The following is a 25,000-nucleotide window of genomic DNA, read 5'->3' as shown; positions in this document are numbered from 1 at the left end:
ATGCCTTTGATCTACCGCGCACCAAACGTGTTGACGACGCATGCGCACTAGCTGGCGCACCGCTTGTGTGCACCCGTGTATATAGGCCAACATTTATTTTTTAAATAGGAACTGCATATAAAGACATACAAGAAACAAACTACTTTTTGAGGCCCTTGAACTGTAGGATTGACCCTTTATTATAAGAACTGGCACTGAGTCAGAATCGCTTTGCAATACTATTATTACTCTCTTTCTCTGTCTCTCTCTACTGTAGCCTATGTCTCTCTCTCTCTCTCTCTCTCTCTCTCTCTCCACTGCATGTTCAAGGGCGTCCGTCGGTCGGTCGGGCCATGCGTGCAGGGAGAGGAAATTCCACAGAAAGAGTGCATGTGTTTGTGTGGTGGGTGTAAGTGCGTGTGTGTGTGTGTGTGTGTGTGTGTGTGTGTGGTGGGTGTAAATGTGGGGGTATAGAATAGATGCAGTCTGCACAGCTGGCTCTCTCTCTCTCTCTCCAGACCTGAGCCCGCCTTGGCCCTGAGCCACCTTAAAGGGCACTCTTTGGAACCCGAGGAGAAAAAAAAAAAAGCACGTACAGTAGCCCTACAACCACTGGGCCATTTTTAAATAGGCCGGCCAGTTTGCCATGTTTATATGGAGTCAGCCTTTTGTGTTGCAGTATATATCAGCATTTCACCCACACACGCACGCACACAGTGCACACACACACACACACACACACACACACACACACACACACACGCACACAACTATAGAATGGTAGAAAGGTTTCTAGGTTAGGAATTGCTGAAGACGCTGTTGTATACTTCGTCGTAAGACAAATAGCAAAACATATCAGATCTACGAGCCAGTCTGCATGCTCACGGCGCAAAGTTACCATCACTGACCCATGTTCAACCTAATCTTCATATTATTGGTCCTCACTATATATGAGAAGGCATGACAGCATTTCTGTCTGTTCACTGTCCATATCAATATGAACCTTCGACATCATCAACGTGGATTCCATGTTGTCTTCCTGGAAGGTTAGCATGCTGCGACAGAAGCCTACAGATTATGTCACGCTGGTAGGCGAGTTTCTGAACTGTCCACAGTCCGTCAGCCCTTAATTCTCTGAGAGACACTGTGATTATTTGACAGAAATGGCTGCCATCTTATAATGAGCATTAGGAGGACCAACCTATCGTCATTATTTTTTCGAGAGTATGCCCGTGCATAAAGTGAGCGGTAAATCGAGTAACAAAGTGAGTGGCAAAGTGAGTTTAATGTAATTTAATGCAATCAGATATGACTTTTCCAAACATGATCCAGGATCCAGCCCCTGGATGTACGTATGAGCTGTCAAGGCCATAAAGAAAGTTTTTTTTTACCACTCAGTAGGTGTTTCCGCATAAATTCCATGTATGATGATGTCACGCGCATACCGCATACCCTCTATTATGACGATAGTTTGTAAATGGGTGAAATGCTCCTTGTTTGTAAAAAAAGAACAGATTCTGAGTACTAGTTCTCCAACCCAGTGATATTCCTCGCAGCCATAATCTTGTGATCCACAGCCAGCACAGTAGCCTCATTGATACAAGGCACCATGCAGCCGGAGGACAGAAGCTGTGCTGATAGCTCCCATGCAGAGAGCAGCTGCAGTCTCTCTCTCTCCATCCTTATCAGCGCTATCTAATCACCGCAGCTCGGAGATACCGCCCGAGAGGCTGCAGCGCAGGTTTCCTACACATGTTAGCTAGCTCAGGGTCACCTCCACTAAGACATGGACACAGTCGGCCCTTTGTTAGCATGTGGCTACCGCTAGCTGTCGGACATATAGGGGTGAAATCCATACCGGCTCTGTGTTAGCATGTGGCTATACCGCTAGCTGTCGGACATATGGGGTGAAATCAATACCGGCTCTGTGTTAGCATGTGGCTATACCGCTAGCTGACATCCATACCGCCGACAACCCCAGACGACATCGACATCCCACAGAAGGCTCCGTGCTGCTGCGGGGCCAAAAAAACAGCCAAGCCCTGATCAAACAGTACAAAGTACAAACAGAAAATATATGTTTTTTACTTATGTATACAAATGAGCATTACCAGTATCACAGCGTGGAAACACGATAAGATACAATACAAGTCCAATGGAGCCCTGCGTCCCAGAGTAAATGTACTGAGTTACTTATATATGTGGACCCCATGCGGCCCAGAGCGGTCAGCAGGCTCCATGTCTGTGATGAAAGACTTCCTTGTGTCGGTTCAGCTCAGGCAGAAACGTCTCTCTGGGGTTGGAAAGTGTGTTTGACAATCATAATGGCTGCCTGGAGGCCTGTGGTGGCCCATAGGGAGCTAATAGGACTTGATACCATTTAACCCACTAAAATAACACCAACAAATGTTTCCTAAGAAATGTTCTAAAATAGCAGATATACTGCTGTGATTTTCGAGAACCACTGTTCTACATTCTTAAGAGTTTTCAGATAAACAAATAACTATGCTACTATATATTTATACAGCCTACTACTGTATAATAGCTAAACGTATGTTGACTTGCAGAGTGTGTTTCTGCTGCTGTGCTGTGGTGAACTCCACAGCGTCAGACAGACAGCCAGAGGCTGTGTGCGTGCAGGAGAGGAGTCCACTCAGCTGGCTGTTCTTATGTAACAGCTAGGTCACCGTGGCTGGTTAAAGGTCAAGGGTCAAGCTGCAATGTGCCCTCTCTCTCACCTGAAAGTCAGAGGTGTCGACCACGGCTCATAACTTAACTTCACAGCAACAATAAATGTTGTCAGTTTACAACTTTAACGCCATACTGTATATCTCTGACAGTAAACCAACGGCCAACATTTTGGAAACCTTGTCATTCTGTGATAGTGTTGGGTCACACACTCACATCGGCCATTTGAAAATAGCCGGTCTACAAGCTCACAATGCGTCGTGAGCTTCATCATAAAGGAGGTCAAAAGAGAAAAGAAACATATACAGTGAGGGGAAAAAAGGGGTGGGCGGCGGATTCAGATTTTACGGGGGCCAGTTTCGAATTGCAGCCGTTCGCATAGGTGCCCTTTGAGAGCAGTTTTGAAGGAGTCAAGGGATCCGCGTGTCTTAATGACTGTTGGGGGTGTGTACTTGTACAGTACATCATACCTCACACTACAGGAACAGGAGAGAGAGGCTCCTGCTGCCTCATGGCTGCTGCTGCCTCTGTGCATCATGCCTCATGCTGCCTCATGGCTGCTGCTGCCTCTGTGCATCATGCCTCATGCTGCCTCTGTGCATCATGCCTCATGCTGCCTCATGGCTCGACAAAGGATTACTTTTAGGATTCATGTGAGGAAGTGGCGGTCTGTGAAAGCCTGTGGCGGGTGAATCATCGCTATCTTTGCGCTGTCACGCTCAGAGAGAGAGAATGCATTTCCTCTTACAGAGAGAGAGAGAATGTCTTTCCTCTTTTTTTCTTTTTATATATATTTTTTATCCCACGATTTTTGTAACCCATTTTTCACCCCTGTGTCAATCATCTAATGTGATCCTGGGCTCTATACACACCCTCCGCCAACCTGGGGAGAGCAACGGAATTGAACTCATGCTTCCGTCATTCCTCTTACAGAGAGAGAGAGAGAATGTCTTTCCTCTTTTTTTCTTTTTATATATTTTTTTAATCCCACGATTTCTGGAACCCATTTTTCACCCCTGTGTCAATCATCTAATGTGATCCTGGGCTCTACACACCCTCCGCCAACCTGGGGAGAGCAACGGAATTGAACTCATGCTTCCGTCTTTCCTCTTACAGAGAGAGAGAGAGAATGCCTTTCCTCTTACAGAGAGAGAGAATGTCTTTCCTCTTACACACGCCATGCAGCAGAGAATGGACCGTGGTCCTTAAGAATGAGCCTTATTCGATATATGGTCTCACGACTAGTCACTATGAAGTCAGACCCGGATGACTCAGAAAGCCTTGAGTTCTACAGAATGAGTTTCCCCTCATTTGATGACTGGATGAGAACACTCACTATGGTTTTAGATTGTTCACAGTGGGATCACAAGTCTGGGGGTGTGGGCGGGGGCTTCGAGGACGGTATCCCGGTTATGTGTGAAGCAGATTGTTTTGGGGGGTGGGGTCTTTGAAAAAGGGGCAGGGGGGGTATCTTGGTTATGTATGAAGCAGATTGTTTGTGTGTCATTTCCAGGTCACATGCTGGAGGGAAAGAGAAAAGGAGGGCTCCATTAAAAGGCAGATAGCTGTGTGTGTGTGTGTGTGTGTGTGTGTGTGTGTGTGTGTGTGTGTGTGTGTGTGTGTGTGTGAGAGAGAGATGCCGTGCTGACATTTGGTTCACATTGGTGGTGCTCATTATTGTTATCTGGGCTGGGCTTGGGATTGGCTCATTGGTTGTTGTTGTGGTGTACGGCCAGGCTGTGATCACACTTATCTGCTCTCAGGAGGAGATACCGTGGACTGCTTCCAGCATGGAGGAAAACACTACTTCTGGCCCACTGACCTCTCCCTCCATCCCTCCCTCTCTTCCTCCCTCCGTCCCTCTCTCACTCTCTCTCTCCCTCCCTCTCCTCCTCCCTTATTCCGTCCCTCTCTCTCTCTCTCTCTCTCTCTCTCTCTCTCTCTCTCTCTCTCTCTCTCTCTCTCTCTCTCTCTCTCTCTCTCTCTCTCTCTCTCTCCCTCTCCCTTCCTTCATCCCTCCCTCTCTCTCCCCCTCCCTCCCTTCCAATCTCCCTCTCCGTCTTTCTCTCTCAGAATTATGTCTGTACACTTAAAAGGGAACAGAGAAATAGAACAGAGCTGTAGGCCTACACAACTTACAGAACCCTACAAGCATTGTGGATTTAGCCTGGCATTGACATATTAGTCTGGAATTCGGTGTGATAGATTTATTTCCAATTTACAAACAGACTTCAAAGTCACAGCAAAAGAAAAAAGACTCACTTTGAATGGTGTGCTCTGATGGGGGGGATTTTATTTTCCTGTGGCAGATTCGTCAGATTTCCAGGCTATTATGAATTTGCTGTCAGATGTAGTTATACTGTTCAGTATACACGTAGGAGAGGTTAGCTTGGGATAAACAGTTGGCGGCGATATTTCAATGTTTTCACTAAAAACAAATAGCAGCACGTCTTTCAAATATAATTTAAACTTGTGCACAAATAGCAGCACTTTTCCAAGCTGCTCTGTTGCTGTACAGTGGCTGTATTTGTACTGTACAGAGGTCAACTCAGCCTCAGTGTAGACAGTGGGTGTATGTACAGAGGTCAGAGGTCAACTCAGCCTCAGTGCAGACAGTGGGTGTATGTACAGAGGTCAGAGGTCAACTCAGCCTCAGTGCAGACAGTGGGTGTATGTACAGAGGTCAGAGGTCAACTCAGCCTCAGTGCAGACAGTGGGTGTATGTACAGAGGTCAGAGGTCAACTCAGCCTCAGTGCAGACAGTGGGTGTATGTACAGAGGTCAGAGGTCAACTCAGCCTCAGTGCAGACAGTGGGTGTATGTACAGAGGTCAGAGGTCAACTCAGCCTCAGTGCAGACAGTGGGTGTATGTACAGAGGTCAGAGGTCAACTCAGCCTCAGTGCAGACAGTGGGTGTATGTACAGAGGTCAGAGGTCAACTCAGCCTCAGTGCAGACAGTGTTGGTAGACAATATATGTACAGAGGTCAGAGGTCAACTCAGCCTCAGTGTAGACAGTGTTGGTAGACAGTGGTTGTATGTACTGAGGTCAGAGGTCAACTCAGCCTCAGTGTAGACAGTGTTGGTAGACAATATATGTACAGAGGTCAGAGGTCAACTCAGCCTCAGTGTAGACAGTGTTGGTAGACAGTGGTTGTATGTACTGAGGTCAGAGGTCAACTCAGCCTCAGTGTAGACAGTGCAGGAATGCACTTATGATTGTCAGTCTGTCTTTAAGGTGGTTGTATGTGTACCATTAGACATCCTTCTGCTGTCACAACAGCTCACAAAGATCTCATACTCTGTCTCTCTCTCTCTCTCTCTCTCTCTCTCTCTCTCTCTCTCTCTCTCTCTCTCTCTCTCTCTCTCTCTCTCTCTCTCTCTTTACCAAATCTCAATTAAATGAAATAAAACCAAGTGTACACAAAGGAATGCTAACGTCACAATGTCACATTGCTACTTAGCATACGAAACCACGATAATAGGGCTTTTGCTGTTGGTAGCATAGGATACTTGCTAAGTTTTACTGTAAAAACATTGTGCACATGCACTTCTCTCTCTCTCTCTGTCTCTCACATCCTAACACATACTGTACACGCACGCACGCACGCACGCACGCACGCACGCACGCACGCACGCACGCACGCACGCACGCACGCGCGCGCACGCACGCACACACACACACACACGCACGCACGCACGCACGCACGCACGCACGCACGCACGCACACACACACACACACGCTATCATCAGAGGCTTCTGTGAGTCTTTATATTATTCTCTTGGCACTTTTCAGCGTTTTCTTTCCCACATTTAACACCCCAAAGAGAAGCTGTAGGCCGAGTGACGAATCTGACGAAGAAGAGATTGTGTAATTTGAACGAGGAGGAGTCAATCTCTGCGCTCTCTCTCTCTCTCTCTCTCTCTCTCTCTCTCTCTCTCTCTCTCTCGCTCTCTCTGTGTGTGTGTCTGTGTGCCTTTTATGGAAATCTCACAAGGATGGAAATCGTGACAAATTAGCTCAACTGCAACTCGTTCCAATTCTCAGTGAATTACTGAGCAGAAACAACTCGATGTAGCCCAAAGGGTATAACTTTATTCTTCAGCAGAAACAACTCAATGTGGTCCAGACTCCAGAGAGTATGACGTTATTATGGGCGGTGACTGATGAGTCACTTTGAATATAGGGCTCGACGAACAAAGTACTCAACTCAAGTATTTAGTCCAAGACGTAAAGATAGACAGACACTCCTGGTCAAATATTAATCAACTAGTCAAGTGAAAGTGTCTCTGTTGCATTTTGTGCTTAGTGGAGTACTTGTTTTTGAAAATATACTGTATTATAAGGTCTTGCAGATGTCTTACTTTAACTTACTTGGGCCCATCTCTCCCAGTATCGTGTCTGTGTCACTCTTTTTCTCAGACAGGTTTTAAATAAAGTCATTGGTTTTGAAAGCAGCTGTCTGTACCATCACTGTAGCTTTGCATCTGTGCAAAATCTTTCCACAATCCACAAAGAAAATGGATATCGGTTATAGAATATTGACCCCTCTCTGAAATCGGTTTGGTATATCAGTCACAAGAATCCACATCGGTCGGTCTCTAGTATATCAGTATGCTTACGCAGAGGAGAGGGAGTCGGTTCAAACGGATAAAGGTCAGTCATAAGATATGACCATAACATCAGCACCACTTCATTCATAATCATACAAACTCATTTCACACGTAAACTCACTGCACATGTCTCATCTCTGTGGTGGTTTCCTGTTGGTCAAGGAACACAACAGTATAGTCATGTCTGCGCAGACTGAAGGAACACAACAGTATAGTCATGTCTGCGCAGACTGAAGGAACACAACAGTATAGTCATGTCTGCGCAGACTGAAGGAACACAACAGTATAGTCATGTATGCGCAGACTGAAGGAACACAACAGTATAGTCATGTCTGCGCAGACTGAAGGAACACAACAGTATAGTCATGTCTGCGCAGACTGAAGGAACACAACAGTATAGTCATGTCTGCGCAGACTGAAGGAACACAACAGTATAGTCATGTCTGCGCAGACTGAAGGAACACAACAGTATAGTCATGTCTGCGCAGACTGAAGGAACACAACAGTATAGTCATGTCTGCGCAGACTGAACACAACAGTATAGTCATGTCTGTGCAGACTGAAGGAACACAACAGTATAGTCATGTCTGCGCAGACTGAACACAACAGTATAGTCATGTCTGTGCAGACTGAAGGAACACAACAGTATAGTCATGTCTGCGCAGACTGAAGGAACACAACAGTATAGTCATGTCTGCGCAGACTGAAGGAACACAACAGTATAGTCATGTCTGCGCAGACTGAAGGAACACAACAGTATAGTCATGTCTGCGCAGACTGAACACAACAGTATAGTCATGTCTGTGCAGACTGAAGGAACACAACAGTATAGTCATGTCTGCGCAGACTGAACACAACAGTATAGTCATGTCTGTGCAGACTGAAGGAACACAACAGTATAGTCATGTCTGCGCAGACTGAAGGAACACAACAGTATAGTCATGTCTGAGCAGACTGAAGGAAGTTGGAACACAACAGTATAGTCATGTCTGTGCAGACTGAACACAACAGTATAGTCATGTCTGTGCAGACTGAACACAACAGTATAGTCATGTCTGTGCAGACTGAAGGAACACAACAGTATAGTCATGTCTGTGCAGACTGAAGGAACACAACAGTATAGTCATGTCTGTGCAGACTGAAGGAACACAACAGTATAGTCATGTCTGCGCAGACAGCAGACATTTCTCAGTCAAAGGTCAATCAACGGCCAGTTGCTCTACTGTAATTTGACCGGCAGCTTTTATGTCTGACGGACCCTGGTCTGGAGATGTGTTGAGCACGGTTAGCTCAGCATGCGTGCTCTGCTAATTAATACCATAAATACCACAGCATGCTGTGCTGTGCTGTGCTGTGCTGTGCTGTGCCGAATGTGCATACCCGGAAATATGAATTTGGTCTTTAACGATTATAAATAAAGTGAGTAACATCCTCTCTCGCATATGATTTGTTTGGTGTGTGTGTGTGTGTGTGTGTGTGTGTGTGTGTGTGCCTGCGTGCGTGCGTGCGTGCGTGCATGCGTGCGTGCGTGCGTGCATGCGTGCATGCGTGCATGCTGCCTGAGAGAGGACTATTCATAACGGAAGTCATAAATACGCACAGATCCAGGGGATATTGTTTTGTTTTTTATTAGGTCTTGTTTGTCCTAAATAGACTGTCGCTGTATTGGTTAGAGGCAAGTCATTATAGCATTCCTTATTTCTACTTACACTATTTGCCTATTTACTGTATAGATACTTATTCACACTGTGCTATGTCAAATGCCTACATGGATGTACTATTATCTCTGCTCGTACACAGACACCAAGGTCGGGGCGCTGCCGTTTGTTTGTTTAGCCTGATCGCACACGTTGTAAATTACTCTGCATATAGACCTGTGTGATGTTATGGGGAGAGAGAGAGAGAGAGAGAGAGAGAGACACCAAGGAGAGTTTAAAAACATGACTAATGACAAAAAAACTCTCTTGTTGGGTTAAGTACATAACAATGTGCAAACACAGCAGCGAGATTTGTGAGTGAGAGTGCAGCCTAGCTGACACCAACTACTGCAATATACTGTTAGCTCTGCTGTCACACTGCAGTCAGTGCATTGTGTGTTACTGTCTACGTACTGTACTGTAGGGTAGGTCGTGTGCCTTCTCCCACTCTGCCCTGTGCCTTGGTTTATTGTCACCCGCAGTGTCCGCGTGCGCTGCCATGCAGGCTCATCCTCTTTCACTCTCTGACCTGACACAGTGGACATGCAGTCAGTCTCATCCTCCTTCACTCTCTGACCTGACACAGTGTCCATGAAGTCAGTCTCATCCTCCTTCACTCTCTGACCTGACACAGTGTCCATGCAGTCAGTCTCATCCTCCTTCACTCTCTGACCTGACACAGTGTCCATGCAGTCAGTCTCATCCTCCTTCACTCTCTGACCTGACACAGTGGCCATGCACGTCTCGATTGGGACTTAAACTCCGTGAATTATAGGCAGTATGTGGATTATTTTCATGATAGTCCTGTAAAAGTATACTATAAATACATTGACACTATGAGCAGCTGTATTCCTGAAGGCTGTTTTTCCACTGTATAGTATAGTAAGTACACACAGGTTCGTGCAGGTCCACCCGTGTGTGAGAACCTGCTTGTGAAACATTACAATGCACGCTAATAAATGCTAGGAGCTTTACAGGCATAGTTGAGGAAAGGTATATTGTGTTATGCAAGACCGAGCTGGGGTTTTACAACCCTGTTCGAGTATGATGCGCAACGGCAACATGGCTGCCGTGAATGATGTTTAACCGGCATGCTTAGTTCAGGCAGGTACACTCGAGAGGTTTTCACACACGTGTGCAGCGCTATACGGTCGATGCGCCGTACTGCAATATGACGTTTCAAGCAGCTGATCAAATTCTATTTAAGTTCATCCATCCATCCAACATACGTTTGCGTTGCCAAAACAAGAGTCAGACACCCCTATAGCAACCCTATTCTGAGGGGAACATTATCCAAAAAATAGCAGATATACAAGCTCACAACATCTCACGCTGCAAGCTTGTATATCGGCTATTTTCTGCAAAGAGGTTTGGTGTAGAAGGGGAAAAGAGCAGACCAACTATACAGCTAATGGTCAAGTTTACAATGTATTGAGGGTTTATAAGTGGTTAAAGGTCTGAAAATACACATTGACATGAATCACAACATGCTCTGATGACAGTGTTGTGATCTATACAAATTTATGAAAAAAGTTTAATCTGCAACACAATTTTTATACAATTATATATGTGTAGGTCCCTGTTTCATCTATATCTCTCAGCTATGGGGTGAAAGTATGAAGCTGAAAGTATTATCATCACAAAACTGATCGGAAAAGAGAAGAAAGTAGAACTACTGCATGGATAGTTTTAGACTTAATCCACCAGTTTGTCATCAGTGGTCTCTCCGTGACCCTGTGTGGAGTCCTCTGGGAGGAAACTCCATCTCCAGTGTGTAGCAGTGAACTCTCTCTCTCACCTCAGCACACACTGGGAGGAAGCTCCATCTCCAGTCATGTGTAGCAGCAGTGAACTCTCTCTCTCTGTCACCTCAGCACACGCTGCCAGCTGCTCTGCAGTGTCCAGGGAACTCTGACTGACTGAAAGACCCTCATTGTCCAGAAAACGTGAGGGTCCGGCTGCTTGAAGGCCTGATGAAGGCTTGGGGGCTCTGCCGATGACAGCCCTTCATTGCTTCTGAAGTATCACTGACTGCTGCATAAATCCTCACGCAAACGACCTTATGCAAAGGCTCAATTTACGTAATTTAAAGCATTTTATGTAGACATACAGTATAGCACCCTTTTAGTGTATACACATAGTTTCATTAGATATTCCACTGTTTGACGGATGTTAGGTTCTAAGCTTGCTTATGCGTATTGATGACCATTTCTATGTATTTGATGCATTACCATGTGTTGTTCTTGCTTACTGTATGTCACTCTGGATTAAGAGCGTCTGCTAAAATGCCTAAATTGTAAATTGTTAATCTCAATATGATTGAGGGAGAGTGACTCACAACCTCAGCCTGATGGCCTGAAAGTCGAATCACAGGGACATCCCTTTGACTTAGAGGTTATGATGTTGGCTTTCTGGAGACCCGGGTACCATTCCCAAGTGTCACACACACACACACACACACACACACACACACACACACACACACACACACACACACACACACACACACACACACACACACACACACACACACACACACACACACAAGCAAGCCCGTACACACACGCAGGGAATACATTACACGTAGTTTATACTTATTTGTTTTCCACAGTTTCAGTTTCAGCTCGTACTACAATGCCCTTAAAGGACGACCCTCATGGAATCCTGGTAACCGTCACGCTTTCTCGCTCGGTATATCCTTCATCGCTTTAACTGGATCCAACATGGTGGTGATTATACCGAGCTATTTGCAGCTATTTGCTGCTGAAACGACCCGTATACGCATGCACTGTGTTCTAGTGAGGGAGGCCTGGGGTCTTCCCTCGTGCTGCATGTGGCCTGCCTGGCTGATGGGTGGCTGGCTGGCTGGCTGCTGGCCCATGTGTATTGTGGAAGCAGGCCCAGATGCCTGCTGCCTGCTCTATCATGGCTGCACGCATGCATGGGGTGTTTATGTGGGACCGGGGCCTCGTTGCTGTGGAGCTGTTTGGATGTATCTGCCAGGCATGGATCTATCTGCCAGGCATGCTGAGGTGATCCAGGTTTCACCCCCCCCCCCCCCCACACACGTCATCTGACATGATGCGGAGCAAACCGCTGGCCAGGGTTAACCCATGAGTGACCTGAGACTGATTCTACAAATGTCTTTGAAGAACCTACCGGTATATATTTTTTTACTGTATATCAGTGGTTTTCAAACTATTTCATGTCAAGGACCCCCAAACAGTTATATGTACTCGGCCGCCGACCCCCATGTGAACATATGTTGTTCCAGCCAGGGACCAACCCACAGAAGCAAAGATATGAGTTTAAAAAAAAACATATTTCTAAAATAGCATCTACTACAAGGTTGTAGAATGTAGATCTGCTATTTTTCAAGGTGACACAGGTGCGTTCTGGCGTCTTAATGAGTTTTAAGAGAGGGCCTGCTTTCTGACAACAGTAACCACTATAAAACACGGACAGCGTGGAGGCAGCTGGCTGACTGCTGGACTGGAGTGGTTTGTGTTAAAGTGTGAACTGGATCGAGTGGTGTGGAATGAATGAATGAGGCACTGGCAGTTTGTATGTAACCTGGCCCAGCCAGCGTGCTTTTTGGTCTAGAGGGGCAGGCAGTATGTAACCTGGCCCAGCCAGCGTGCTTCATGGTCTAGAGGGGCCATGTGTTGCTTACTGTAAATCTCTCTGGATTAAGAGCGTCTGCTAAATGCCTAAATTGTAAATGAATCGCCCCCTCTGGCATCTGGCTCCAAGAGTGAGATGTCTGGATAATGCAGATTTGTGTTTCATAAGACCTTCACTGATCCCGTAACGGAAGTTCAGTCGCAAAAGACAGTAGAGCAAGTAAAAAAATACAGATTACATGCATGATAGCCTCGATACCCAGGCTTTCATTTCGTCTGCGCGAAAGATGAAAGCCTGGAAAAAGCCGTGGGCTGAACCAGTCTAAAAGTGGGAGTCAACCCTTCCGGGTGGGCGTCGCTCTAAATGATGTGACGTAGCGCTGCACTAGGGGGGAGAGGAGGGGCCGGGGGTGACGGACAGATCGATGAGATCCAATCAGGGTGCGCGTTTTTCTGAGGCGCGACCCTCCCATCTAGGCCAGAAATGTATCTGCTTAGGTCAGGCTACATGCATGACAATGCCATCAGTAAATTGGCAATAACCTCTGTGCCATTAACTTCAACACGACGGTGCATAAGTTGTGACTGTGAGAATGAGAACACCCATGAGAATGTTTTTATTTTTTATTTTTTATTTTATGATTTGTACTTTATTAATTTTCTTTTATATACAAAACATTGACATAGACAAAACACAACCAAAGAAATACATAACAAAACAAACACATAACAAAACAATATTACAGATGCACAGAAATATCCTGCAGTCCACCCCAGCCCGTTCAGAGCTCACTCATAGCCAGAAAGCCTGGAGAATGTTTTTATTTTTTTATTATATTAGGACTATTATATGTTTAATGATAAGTTATAAAACATTGGCAAACTGTGTGTGAACCTGCTGATCTGTAAAATGTGTTAAACACCAAAAATGATTTGCACAACTAGTCCTACTGTAATCGAATGAGAATAAATATTTGCCATTGTGGCGTTTCGAATGGAACGTGCTGACATCAAAACTGGAATTTAATACTGAAATGTTGTGGCCACACTATGTATTTAAAATAAAGACCCTACTGTTTTTTTTGTTGCTATTTTTTAATAAATGGTGAATGTGTGGAAAAAGTGGAATTTTGGCTGTATTTAATTTGGCATTAGTAAATAATAAATAAGTGATGAGTGATACATTACAGCTATTTTGCCTCTGGGGTACAAAAGAATATTCAAAAGCCACAGCTGTAGTAGTTTTTCTCGCCCCCCCTAGTCGCAAAGAAATAAAATAAATAAAATAATAAAAACTTCCGGGAACTCAGATTACAGCTGTAGATGATCAGTCAGAATAATATTATTATAATTACCTCATAATTTTGTGTAATTGTATGCAGCTGGCAGCCTGGCATCACGTGACCAATAGAAAGTATATCTCTGTGTGGATGATTGATAAGACATCGATACTGCACGTTGCAGATCCGGTTTTGGCTCTGGAGCGGATACGGAAACGGTGCCACGCGCCGTGCGTGTAAAACAACCGGCGGACACAGTAGGTAGGGGCGGGGCTCTGGACCGGATCTGCGCGCTGAGCGGCGAATAGAAACCAGCCGGCTTTCTTTTCTATTCTGCGACGACGCGAGGTTTTAAATAATACCTGGAAGAAAGTGTCGTGTGTGTAGGAGGAGGATGATAGACGGCGTGTAGGCTTGTTGAATAGAACAATACAGGCACTTTTAGAGTTTGTATACCACTTGCCCTACACTACACCTACAGTGGAATTAACTCGGAGAGTTTGCAGCAGGGAACTCAACTTGTCCGAGTAGTTGTTTGTTTGATAGTTAATCGAGTGTGCACTGTGCAGCGTTCACGACGACACTCCATGACTGTTCTTGTTGACATTATTGAATAGTTTGGCGTCCCTTAACTCCCAAACGAACAACAGCAGCAGGAGTGTTTGTTTGTTTGTTTGTTTTTTTTTGGAAGAGAATTCATTCAATGAGAGACATGTTGTCCATTGTGAAACGCGTGAAGAAGGGTAAGGATGATGCTGTCATTGCTGTGGATAACAGACAGGGACAGCCTGGGGCTGGGGTGGTGAATGCTGGGCGGCCCCCCGGTGCAGCTGCATCGCGGGGCAGTGGGGGGGTGGTTGACTTAATGCGTCTGTTCTGTGACTTGACGCTTCTCATGTGGATAGCAGGGCTACAGCTACTGCTGCCTCCACACTGGCTCACAGGTGGGTGCGTGGAGTCAAATCACTATAATATTGTCAAATTATCAAAAATAAAAAGTTTATTCATTTATCATTTATCAAATAATGATAACGAATGACCATTATACCGAAATTAATAGCCTAATAATGAATGGTAATCATGTGGTGTAAAGTACATTTACTCAAGTACTGTACAATTAGCTCTGTTCTATAGCTCTTAATGCGTGCAACGCATTAGAGCCTTAGAGTATACTCTAAGATTAGAGCTATGGACCAGGGCTATGTACAAGTAAAAAATGTAATTTATTTTTAATTGAGAAAACGTTTGGCCTTTTTGAAAATAGCTAATCTACATAACATGCTCAGCTCACAATATATCAGTCTGATGTGAGCAACTTGGATACCATTCATGCTAGATTCAGACAGCATCTGGAACCCACATTGAGAACCACTGATTCGGCTTGTATTTTCTTCAAGCATAACGTATATTTATTGATTTAAATCAACTGTATGCCATTTTTATCCTGTATTTCCTAACGCTCATACAGTCTACTACAGTATAGGCTAATACCTTTCCTTGTGTAATTGGCAGCTGCTTTGCAACTTTAAGCATCTATTTTGTGGTATTTTATTTGACCGCCAGCTAACTTGTTAGAGAAAACATGCTGTTATTTTCCAGGTGTTGAACAAAATTTACTATACCAGGTGTTCACAATTATTTTATTGGCTCATCCAGTAAATATAAAAGAATGCAGTTGTTCTCAAAGTGGGGTCCAACAAGGACCCTGGGGGTCCTTGAGAGGTTGGAAAATGTTTTAACATCAACATCAGTTTAATTTATAAACCTATATTAAAAAATCACACCCGTGTGAACTGAGTGGTGCAACTCCCCTCTCCCCCCCCTACTTTCTCTCTCATTAGCAGGCAACAGTGCAGCACGTGCAGCACTATCTCTCTCTCTGTTTCTGGCACAACAGCGCCCCTACTGGTACTAATAGTCATACTGGTGCTCATTAACGTCACATAGGCGGACACATAGGCGGACCAACACACAGGTGGGTGAACACGGACATTGCTGTTCCTTGGAGTGGTTGCACCACTAAAAAAGAAAAAAGCTGATCTACTGGCTCATCAACGCATCACAAGTCTGCTAGCGTTTTCCTTTGCCCTTGTTCGCTCTGGTTCTTATCAGTTCAAGTACACTGTGTGCAGTATCTGATTGTTCGGCGAAAGAGGCTTCTTTACCAGTTCATGTCCAGTAGCTTTGAGACTGTGACACTGCGTAGCCGTTTTCCATGCAGTATAGCATCTCAAGCGGTCTGTCTGTGGTTGGGATGGCTTGATTCCTTCATGATTCCTCGAGCTTTGCTGACACAGCGTTCGTCATACAGGGCTTGGATGGGGGAGGGGAGGGGTGGGCGGTCACACACAACCCTCTGCATGGCCTTGTGTGGTTGAGGTCGGTGCAGCTGCCGTACCAGGCAGTGAAGCAGCCATCAGGATGCTCTCTGTAGAAAGCTTATTTAGGAATGTGGGACCCATGCCAGCTTCCTTCAGTTTCCTGAGAGAGTAGAGGCGTCTGTCATTGTGCTTTCTTCACCAGCCGCTCTGTCTGCACTCACTGCCCAGGTGAGGTCCTCGGTGATGTGCACCCCGAGGAATATGAACTCTCTGACCATCCCATGCACCGCAGCACCCCCGATCAGGATGGGAGAGTGAACTGTGAGTGTCGAGTGTTGAGGGGGAAAAAAACAAAAACCCACTTCAGTCACTTCAATTCTGGACTCAAAGTGACTTCATATTCAGGGGTGTATATCTCTTGTTTTGGGCTAGTTCTCAGGGGAGCACCTGGAGATGTTGCATGTGTGCGCTGCACACTGCGGGCGGACGGTTCTATTCTACCACAATGTTACTTTAGCCAGCATGAGACAGAGAACATGAAGCACTCGCCTAATGCCGCAAGGTTCCATTTTTAATGCACTTCCAAAGTGTGTACATTGTTTCAGTCACAGATGCATGGTTTTTCAAATCGTGTATATATATATATGAACTAAAAGCTTGTGTTTAATCCACGTGGATTCTTGTTTACTTGGTTAGACTAGCACTTTGAACGGCATCCGACATATAACAACTTGTCATGGCAGCCTGGTTACAACCAAAACATACTTCCTCTTCACAATAAGAGCCACTTGTAATGCTTAGTCAACACTAGTTTTATTGTTTTATTTGTAAGTCTACTTATAGGATGTAGATAAACATTTGAAGTATGTGACACCAGAGCTAGTAAATGTTGGTACTGGCGGCAGACAGTACGCAAGGGCGCTTCATTTAGTTAGATCTGCCGTGCAACTATTATTTAGGTGAGTCGGTCGGTGTGAGCTCGCAACCATTGGTGTGTGAATGTGGGAAGTGAGGACGCTGGCATCGACTGTTCGCCGCTTCACCTCCGAATGTATGAATGAATGGACCATTGTGAAGCGCTTTGAGCACTTGGAAAAGCGCTATAAAAATGCAATTCATTATTATTATTATTATTTCAAACACGCGGTCACCCCTTTTCATAGTGGAACTGTTTAATCCACATTCAATGTGCCTCATGACGTGTGTGACAAAGTGGTCCAATGTGTTTATTTATTTTTGGTCCCGCCTGACCCTCTTCTCTCTTTCCTCCCTTCCTGTGCTCCTTCCTTCCTTCCTTCCTTCCTTCCTTCCAGCGCTGAAGCGGTCGTTCGAGGTGGAGGAGTCTGACTCGGCCTCGCACCCGTCTCCGCTGTCCCGGAGGAACACCAACCCGCTGCGCTCCTCGGCCTCCTCCGTCACCTCCCAGAGGAGCTTCAACTCCTCCGACTACTCCTCCTCCAGGACCTCCCCCATGTCGGACGCCTCCTCCAACCCCCGCTCCCCCAAGAGCAGCATGAGGCGCATGGAACTGTCAGGTACGGTAGGCCCTTTTATTATACGGTTTATATCAGTGATGCAAATGGCCTGCATCCTTATAGACTCACTAAATTGAGAAAGGACACAATCATGTCAATTTACAATTTAGGCATTTAGCAGACGCTCTTGATCCAGAGCGACTTACATTTAAGCAAAAACAAAAGCATGGCATACATTTAAGCAAAAACAAAAAGCATGGCATACATCACATAATCAAAAGTAGTTATCATGAATCATGTATAAACTAAGAACGTAACAGTGGAGTATCTATGTCAACTATACATACTATACTATATTATATATTATACAATATATACGTATATGTGTACTATAAAGTGCTACATATGACTACATAAAATGCAATTCTAGTGCTGTCTACGTAACGAGCTACAAATCTAAAATAACAATGCTAACCTAAGTCTACTATCTAAGTCTACATAAAGTGCTATCTAAAGGGCTAGGCAAGTGCTACGGGCCATGGTGGAGGGATTTCACCCTCCGGGGGTCCTGGGATGCAATACTGTACTCGGTACATGGCGACGGCGGTGACTCAGGGGGTAGAGAGTGGCTGGATGGTAACCGCAAGGTTGCCAGTTCGAACTCGGGCTCTCCCAGAGTTGATGTCGAAGTGTCCTTGAGCAAGACACTGAACCCCTAATTGCTCCTGATGTGCTGGTTGGTGCCTTGCATGGTTTCCGCTGCCATCGGTGTATGAATGTGTGTGTGAATGAGTGAATGTAATGCACAATCTATGTAAAGCGCCTTTAGGCGCTATATAAATGCACCATTTACCATTTTACTGTACTCTTCGTCGTTGAAGTAGGACTCATACAATGTCCCTGGGACCCGTCTAAAAGACCACCCCTGAGTCCCTGGGACCCGTCTAAAAGACCACCCCTGAGTCCCTGGGACCCGTCTAAAAGACCACCCCTGGGACCCGTCTAAAAGACCACCCCTGGGACCCGTCTAAAAGACCACCCCTGAGTCCCGGGACCATTACATAGAAAACCTATTTACATAGAGTAGGATTCATACAATGTCCCTGGGACCCGTCTAAAAGACCACCCCTGAGTCCCGGGACCATTACATAGAGAACCTATTTACATAGAGTTATTCACAATGATTCCATCGTCTCTGTCGGGCAGTAACATCTCAGAAGCCTCTCATCTCCATCATACAGTAATAGTATACAACGGAGTCGCATAAAAGCATCAACTGTTGCAGATCCACAAGCGCGGCACGAAGCAACACACTTTGAGCTTGTAGATCTGCTACTTATGCTCATTTGAACCCTGAAATAGTAACCGCTAACTGTAAGGTTGCAACGGTCAGTCCTAAATTGGGGCGATGTCCCCGCGTGCGCTCACTCAGTGAGTATACCTGAGGAAGGCCCGCTATTTGGTAATACATTATTTTGGGAGCATTCCAAACGGTGTGCAGACTTCCTCCTTCTCTTTAAGCTCATCTCTTTTGTTCGAGCACCCGTTGAGATCTTTAGGATGTGCATGGCACCTCCTGACCACCATACTTCTGTTTTGCCCAATGTACAATTAATTAGATTATGGGTATTGTTTTCTCCCGAAGCAGGAGGAGGTCGCAACGTGGACCTGTCCTCGTCTCGGCGCACGGAGATGTCCATCGAGGTCTCCTCCAAGCAGATCGACAACTCCCCGAGCGCCGGCATCGCCCGCTTCGGCCTCAAGCGTCCCGAGGTGGGCCGCGGGGGCGGCGGGGGTGCTGCTGCCGCCGCGGCTCACGACGGACCCCCGTCCTCCTCCTCCTCCGCAAGCAGGGCGTCTCAGCGCTCTCACCACGAGCCCCCCGCGCCTCCCCGGAGGACGGACTCCCAGCTCAGCTCCTCCTCCTCCTCCACAGCCTCCTCCTCCACCACCTCCTCCAGGATCCCGGAGCCCTCCCAGCGGAGAGGACTGGGAGCAGGGGGCGAGCAGCACACCTCCTCCCCCAGCGTCAGCCCCGTGGAGGGGGGTCCCGCCAGGAAGCCGGACATGCCCGTGTTCAGGCAGCCGGACGGGACGCCGCCGACGGGCAGGGCCATGGAGAATAACGGCCACGCCGTGGCCCCGCCCCCGCCGGCCCCCAGCGGGCCTCTGCCCGACCTGGACAGGATGGACTCTCCCCCCGTCGTCACGGAGACCACCCCCGCTGCCAGGACCACTGACCGTGAGTACCTGATCCTGTGCTCGTTCATACAAACCAATACGCCTTTCATTAAGGGATGCTTCGTGGGTGAAATGCCACTGCTTTTCTTGTGCGTTTGTGTGAGTGTGTGTGAGTGTGTGTGTGATCATTTCACTATAATATATTTTTTATACAAGACAATTCTGATGAATCGGGCTGTGAATGTAGTAGACCCTCAATATGGTCCTAGGAGTTTTCCCCTAATTCAGTGTGGTGATGATTCAGTTCTATTCAGATGTCGTCATGCAGATGGTAACAGTTAAACATAGTACAATGGTCAAAGTGAGTGACTAGTTGGACATATCTGGTACAGTATACGTATCATATTATAGTTATATCTGCTATGTTAAAACAGAGTTATTTTTGGGGGCTTTTCTGCCTTTATTTGATAATCAGTGTAGAGAGATAGGAAATGGGGAGAGAGCTTGGGTGTGACCAGAGTAATCTATTAAGAGAGTAATGACACTCCCGTTGACTCTCATTGTAACAGTGGAATGTGGATGTGCTCATTCTATCTCAATGGAATAGTTCCAGCCATAGGAGCAATGTTTGGAACTATCGCCCAATAGGTACCCGCTTTGCGGCGAGTTCAAAGCGTCACCACTCTCTTACTAGATTACTCTGGGTGTGACATGCAAATGGGAATCGAATCAGACTAGCTCTTGTCAGGCATTGGAGCCCATGTGGTACGGTAGATGCTTAGATTAAAGTTGAATAAGGCCACCCGGCCGAAACGTCCATCTGTCTGTTGTTATACCTGCTGGGGGGAAAACTGAAATAAAACAAGAATCCTAACGGATACCGTGAGTGCTGGTATGTATTCCTTCAGCCCATGTGGTAACCATTCAGCTGCTGCTGTAGTAGTAGTGCACATAGCTTCCTTTTTAACGCATTTCCCACCTTGATGTCTGACCCCACTGACCTCACAGCGTTGCTCTCTATCAGGACACGTAGCGGCCTTTAGTGTTCCCTCCTTGGGAGCTCATCAGACCTGACTAGTGATCAGTGAATGTAGGTCAGGGACTCGGGGACGATGATGAGTCCAACAGGACTGACTGGTCCCAGGCCAGCCGTCACATACAGTCGGGACGTTGTTGTGGACAGATAACTGGAAGCAGCTACTGGACCCAAAAGCACACATGATGAGACCAGATCACTCTTCAATCAAATAAGCAAACGGATAGTGACTTTACTGTGATACTGTCCTGGCTGTTGGCAGTGTGTTGAGTGGTAGCATACGTTTGTTGTGTTATTGAATCAGAGCCAACCTGTGTGTCAATGGACAGTAGTAATGCACTCAGTGGTCCTGTTGACCCACATATCGGTGCATTGGAGAGAGAGTGTGTGTGTGTGTGTGTGTGTGTGTGTGTGTGTGTGTGTGTGTGTGTGTGTGTGTGTGTGTGGTGTCATGTTGACGAGACTGGGATGTTTTCAGCAGAGCCCGACAGATGCTGAATACTTAGATTTGAGTCCAAGATTACCATTGATGATTTTTATTTTACCAATTATTGTGTAAAAAGTTGGATTTGATTAACGCTACCATTTGAGAACATTAAAATTCAAATCTAAAAAAGACACGGTGCATATAAAATCACAAATTAACATTAAATACAATAATTTGAAAACAAAACATTAACTTTAATCAAATAAACTGAACTTAACCTTATTTAACCACTTAAGCCCTATTGATTAAAACTTTTTCTACAATGGCTGATCTAAAAACCCATAACGCGTAGCATTGTGTGAAACGTGAGCTTGTAGATCTGCTATTTTAGAAAAAAAACAAAACATATTGGTCGAATAATAATATATATTGTCTGCCATCGGGTTCTATTTTGACGTTCAAGGTTCTTTATTATTTGTCTCCCGAGGAAGAAATTTGTCTTGGGAGGGCCTGCATGCAAGCGTAGCCCTTATGTCCATGTCGCCGCAGTGCAGCGCCAAATACATCTTTCTTGCATCATAGCGACCGCCCTCTTCAAGAGGCAAGCAAAGAGGTCTTGCTTCAGAAACTACCCTAGGGGTGCGTGTACTGTATCGCAGCACTGAGGTAAACCAAAACACCAAGGCCTGTACTGTACTCCTTCACCTGAAGAGCTACCCTGTACTGTACTCCTTCACCTGAAGAGCTACCCTGTACTGTACTCCTTCACCTGAGCTGCCCGTGAGGTGGCTTTGAAAACCCGCCCGCCACCAAACAAGCGGCCGTGATGTTCCAAACATGTGTGGGACGGTGGAGCGTGAACGCCAAAGCTCACACTGAGCGCCTCCTCCTCCTCATCCTCCGCTGAGGCCAGATGTTTTCCTCTGTAACTCCAAAGCGCTGGGCCTTCTTACCCAGGCGTGACTTCCAGAAACGCTCCGTGGTCGGCGGTTAACCCGTTATGGACGGGAACGCCATCCGTGTCGCTTTGGCGTTTTAACCACTTTAAAACGTTATTTTAAACTTCATATAGCTGCTGGAAAATAGCAGATCTACGAGCTCGTATAGCGCGTCACCCAGCTTGTAGATCTGCTACTTTTTTGAAAACTCGTGAAAATATGGCGCATGAATATATTCAGTATTCTTTCACAGTGGAATGTTTTTAACTCAAATCTTTGCTTCTGGGGTGGGGGTGGTGGTGGGGGGGGTCCCTGAAACAACATATTTTCAGTTGGTGGGGTCCGCGCCTCCGCGGCCACATATACAGATAATTCTGTGGGCTCCTTGACATGAAAAAGTTTGAGAACCACTGACACAAAAACATGATGTTTTTCAGCAAACGTTCATGATTTTTGTCAAATCTGGTGTCGGGTCTCCTTGGATTAAAACCCTCCTCTCCTGTTAGACGGTGGGCTGTCGAGGCCGGGGAGTCACGGTTTAAACCCTCCTCTCCTGTTAGACGGTGGGCTGTCGAGGCCGGGGAGTCACGGTTTAAACCCTCCTCTCCTGTTAGACGGTGGGGCGTCGAGACCGGGGAGTCACGGTTCACATTTAAAAACCCTTCTCTCCTCCTGTTAGACGGTGGGGCGTCGAGACCGGGGAGTCACGGTTCACATTAAAACCCTCCTCTCCTGTTAGACGGTGGGGTGTCAAGGCCGGGGAGTCACGGTTCACATGGATGTCACCCTCCAGGGAGACGCCGCAGAAGCCAGGCAGCGCTCTGGAAAATTAGAGGAGCGTGTCGGTTAAACCCTTCCGGGGCGGGAACGCCTTTTGGTGTTTTAATTATGTTAAACTTGAGAAAATAGCAGATCTACAAGCTCGTAGCGCGGCACTCGGTGCCGCGCTACGAGCTTGTAGGTCACAAATCTTTTGAATGTATATTCTTTTCGAGCGTTTTTTAACTCAAATATTTGCTTGGGGGGTGGGGGGTCCCTGGAACAACATATTTTCAGATAGGGGTTGGTGGCTAATTTCATATATTTTTTGGGGTCCTTGACGTGAAAAACGTTGAGAACCACTGACATAGATAGAAACATAGGTTTTTCGGAAAAAAAATGTTTTAGAAGAAATTTGTAGAATCTGGTCTCAGTCCTAAATGGGTTTAAGGTTTTGAAGTAGGTTTTCGGGTCCCATGCCAGTACTGATTTTGGAGGGTTATCCTCGACTGCGGTTTACCCATGCTTTTTTGTCAACGTGTTTTTAATCGATTTGAAACACTTCCATTTGATCAAACTTTTATCGTCACAACATTTCAACTTAAAGCCATATGTAACTTTTGAATGAATATAATAATGTTGTCTGTCTGGTAGAGACAGATTTGTTATTGTGTCTCCCTGCTCTTCTATAGACACATTTAGCTTGTGTCAAAGGTCATGTGTGTCTCCCCTAGACACCGGATCTGACAAGAATTCTGACCTAGTCTTGCATAGACAACCATTCCACAATCTCCGAATGCTATATAGAGTTTGAAACTACACCTCCCAAATCTGAGTGAGGAAGCTACCATTTTCGTTCACGAAAATATATAAAAAAACATTTTTAAATTTTATTTTTTCATTTGGAAATTGCGAGAGGCAACAGTCTGGCAACGTGGGACTAATTTATCCCCCGATTATCATCCATGGTTAAAATTCCATCTTTTGCTCCAGGAAACCAAACCGTGTTCAAATGGGGGTGGAAGAGGGACGTAACATAGTGCTGCTTTAATAAGCAAACACATACTGTACACACAACAATACACATGCCCTACTGTCAACTGGATTTGAACTACTCAAGCCTCTATTCAGAAGTTTTCAAAAATAGAGGGTATGCATATGAATGAAGTGAGTGGCAAAGTGAGTTTAATGTTGTTCATTGTTTAATGCAATCAGATAGGACTTTTCTGTGTTGATGTATGGGCTGTCAATCAGATATGACTTTTCTGTGTGGATGTATGGGCTGTCAATCAGATATGACTTTACTGTAGTGTGTGGATGTATGGGCTGTCAATCAGATATTACTTTTCTGTGTGGATGTATGGGCTGTCAATCAGATAGGACTTTTCTGTGTGGATGTATGGGCTGTCAATCAGATAGGACTTTTCTGTGTGGAATCGTGGATGTATGGACTGTCAATCAGATAGGACTTTTCTGTGTGGATGTATGGACTGTCAATCAGATAGGACTTTTCTGTGTGGATGTATGGGCTGTCAATCAGATAGGACTTTTCTGTGTGGATGTATGGGCTGTCAATCAGATAGGACTTTTCTGTGTGGATGTATGGGCTGTCAATCAGATAGGACTTTTCTGTGTGGATGTATGGGGCTGTCAATCAGATAGGACTTTTCTGTGTGGATGTATGGACTGTCGAGGCCAGAAAGTAGTTTTTTTGCCACTCAGTCAGTAGGCGTTCCCCCGTAACTTCCGTATTTGATGATGATTGCACGCAATTCCTCTATAGGCAATCTACAAGCTTGTAGCCTTTTCATTCATTTTTTTTAATGTTTACCTTTGACATACCATGCCCAATAGGAACATGTCGGCTGATAGGCCTAACATCAAGTGATGTCTGATACATCGCCCAGGCCAATTTAATTGCGCTAGTTCCGTTAAAAAAAAAAAGGTGTATATATGGGCCGTTTCCTCTAAATACAGTTTTA

At 45.7% G+C, this 25,000-nt stretch overlaps 1 protein-coding gene across 1 annotated transcript in view; it reads left to right on the top strand.

Annotated features, from left to right (window-relative positions):
* The window catches only part of LOC310868875 (septin-9-like), a 199,152-nt gene that overhangs the window by 67,452 nt on the left and 106,700 nt on the right, over positions 1-25,000 (top strand). The window contains exons 3-4 of the mRNA XM_083779355.1: positions 17,516-17,737; positions 19,323-19,919. Coding sequence (XP_083635481.1) covers positions 17,516-17,737; positions 19,323-19,919 — 819 coding nt within the window. The remainder of the gene's footprint in view (positions 1-17,515; positions 17,738-19,322; positions 19,920-25,000) is intronic.

This window comes from Protomyctophum parallelum (genome assembly GCF_964188405.1).
Source record: "Protomyctophum parallelum genome assembly, chromosome: 13".
NCBI classification, from domain to species: Eukaryota; Metazoa; Chordata; class Actinopteri; order Myctophiformes; family Myctophidae; genus Protomyctophum; species Protomyctophum parallelum.
Note: the sequence above shows the minus strand (reverse complement) of the source record. Positions and strands in the feature narration are given on the sequence as shown.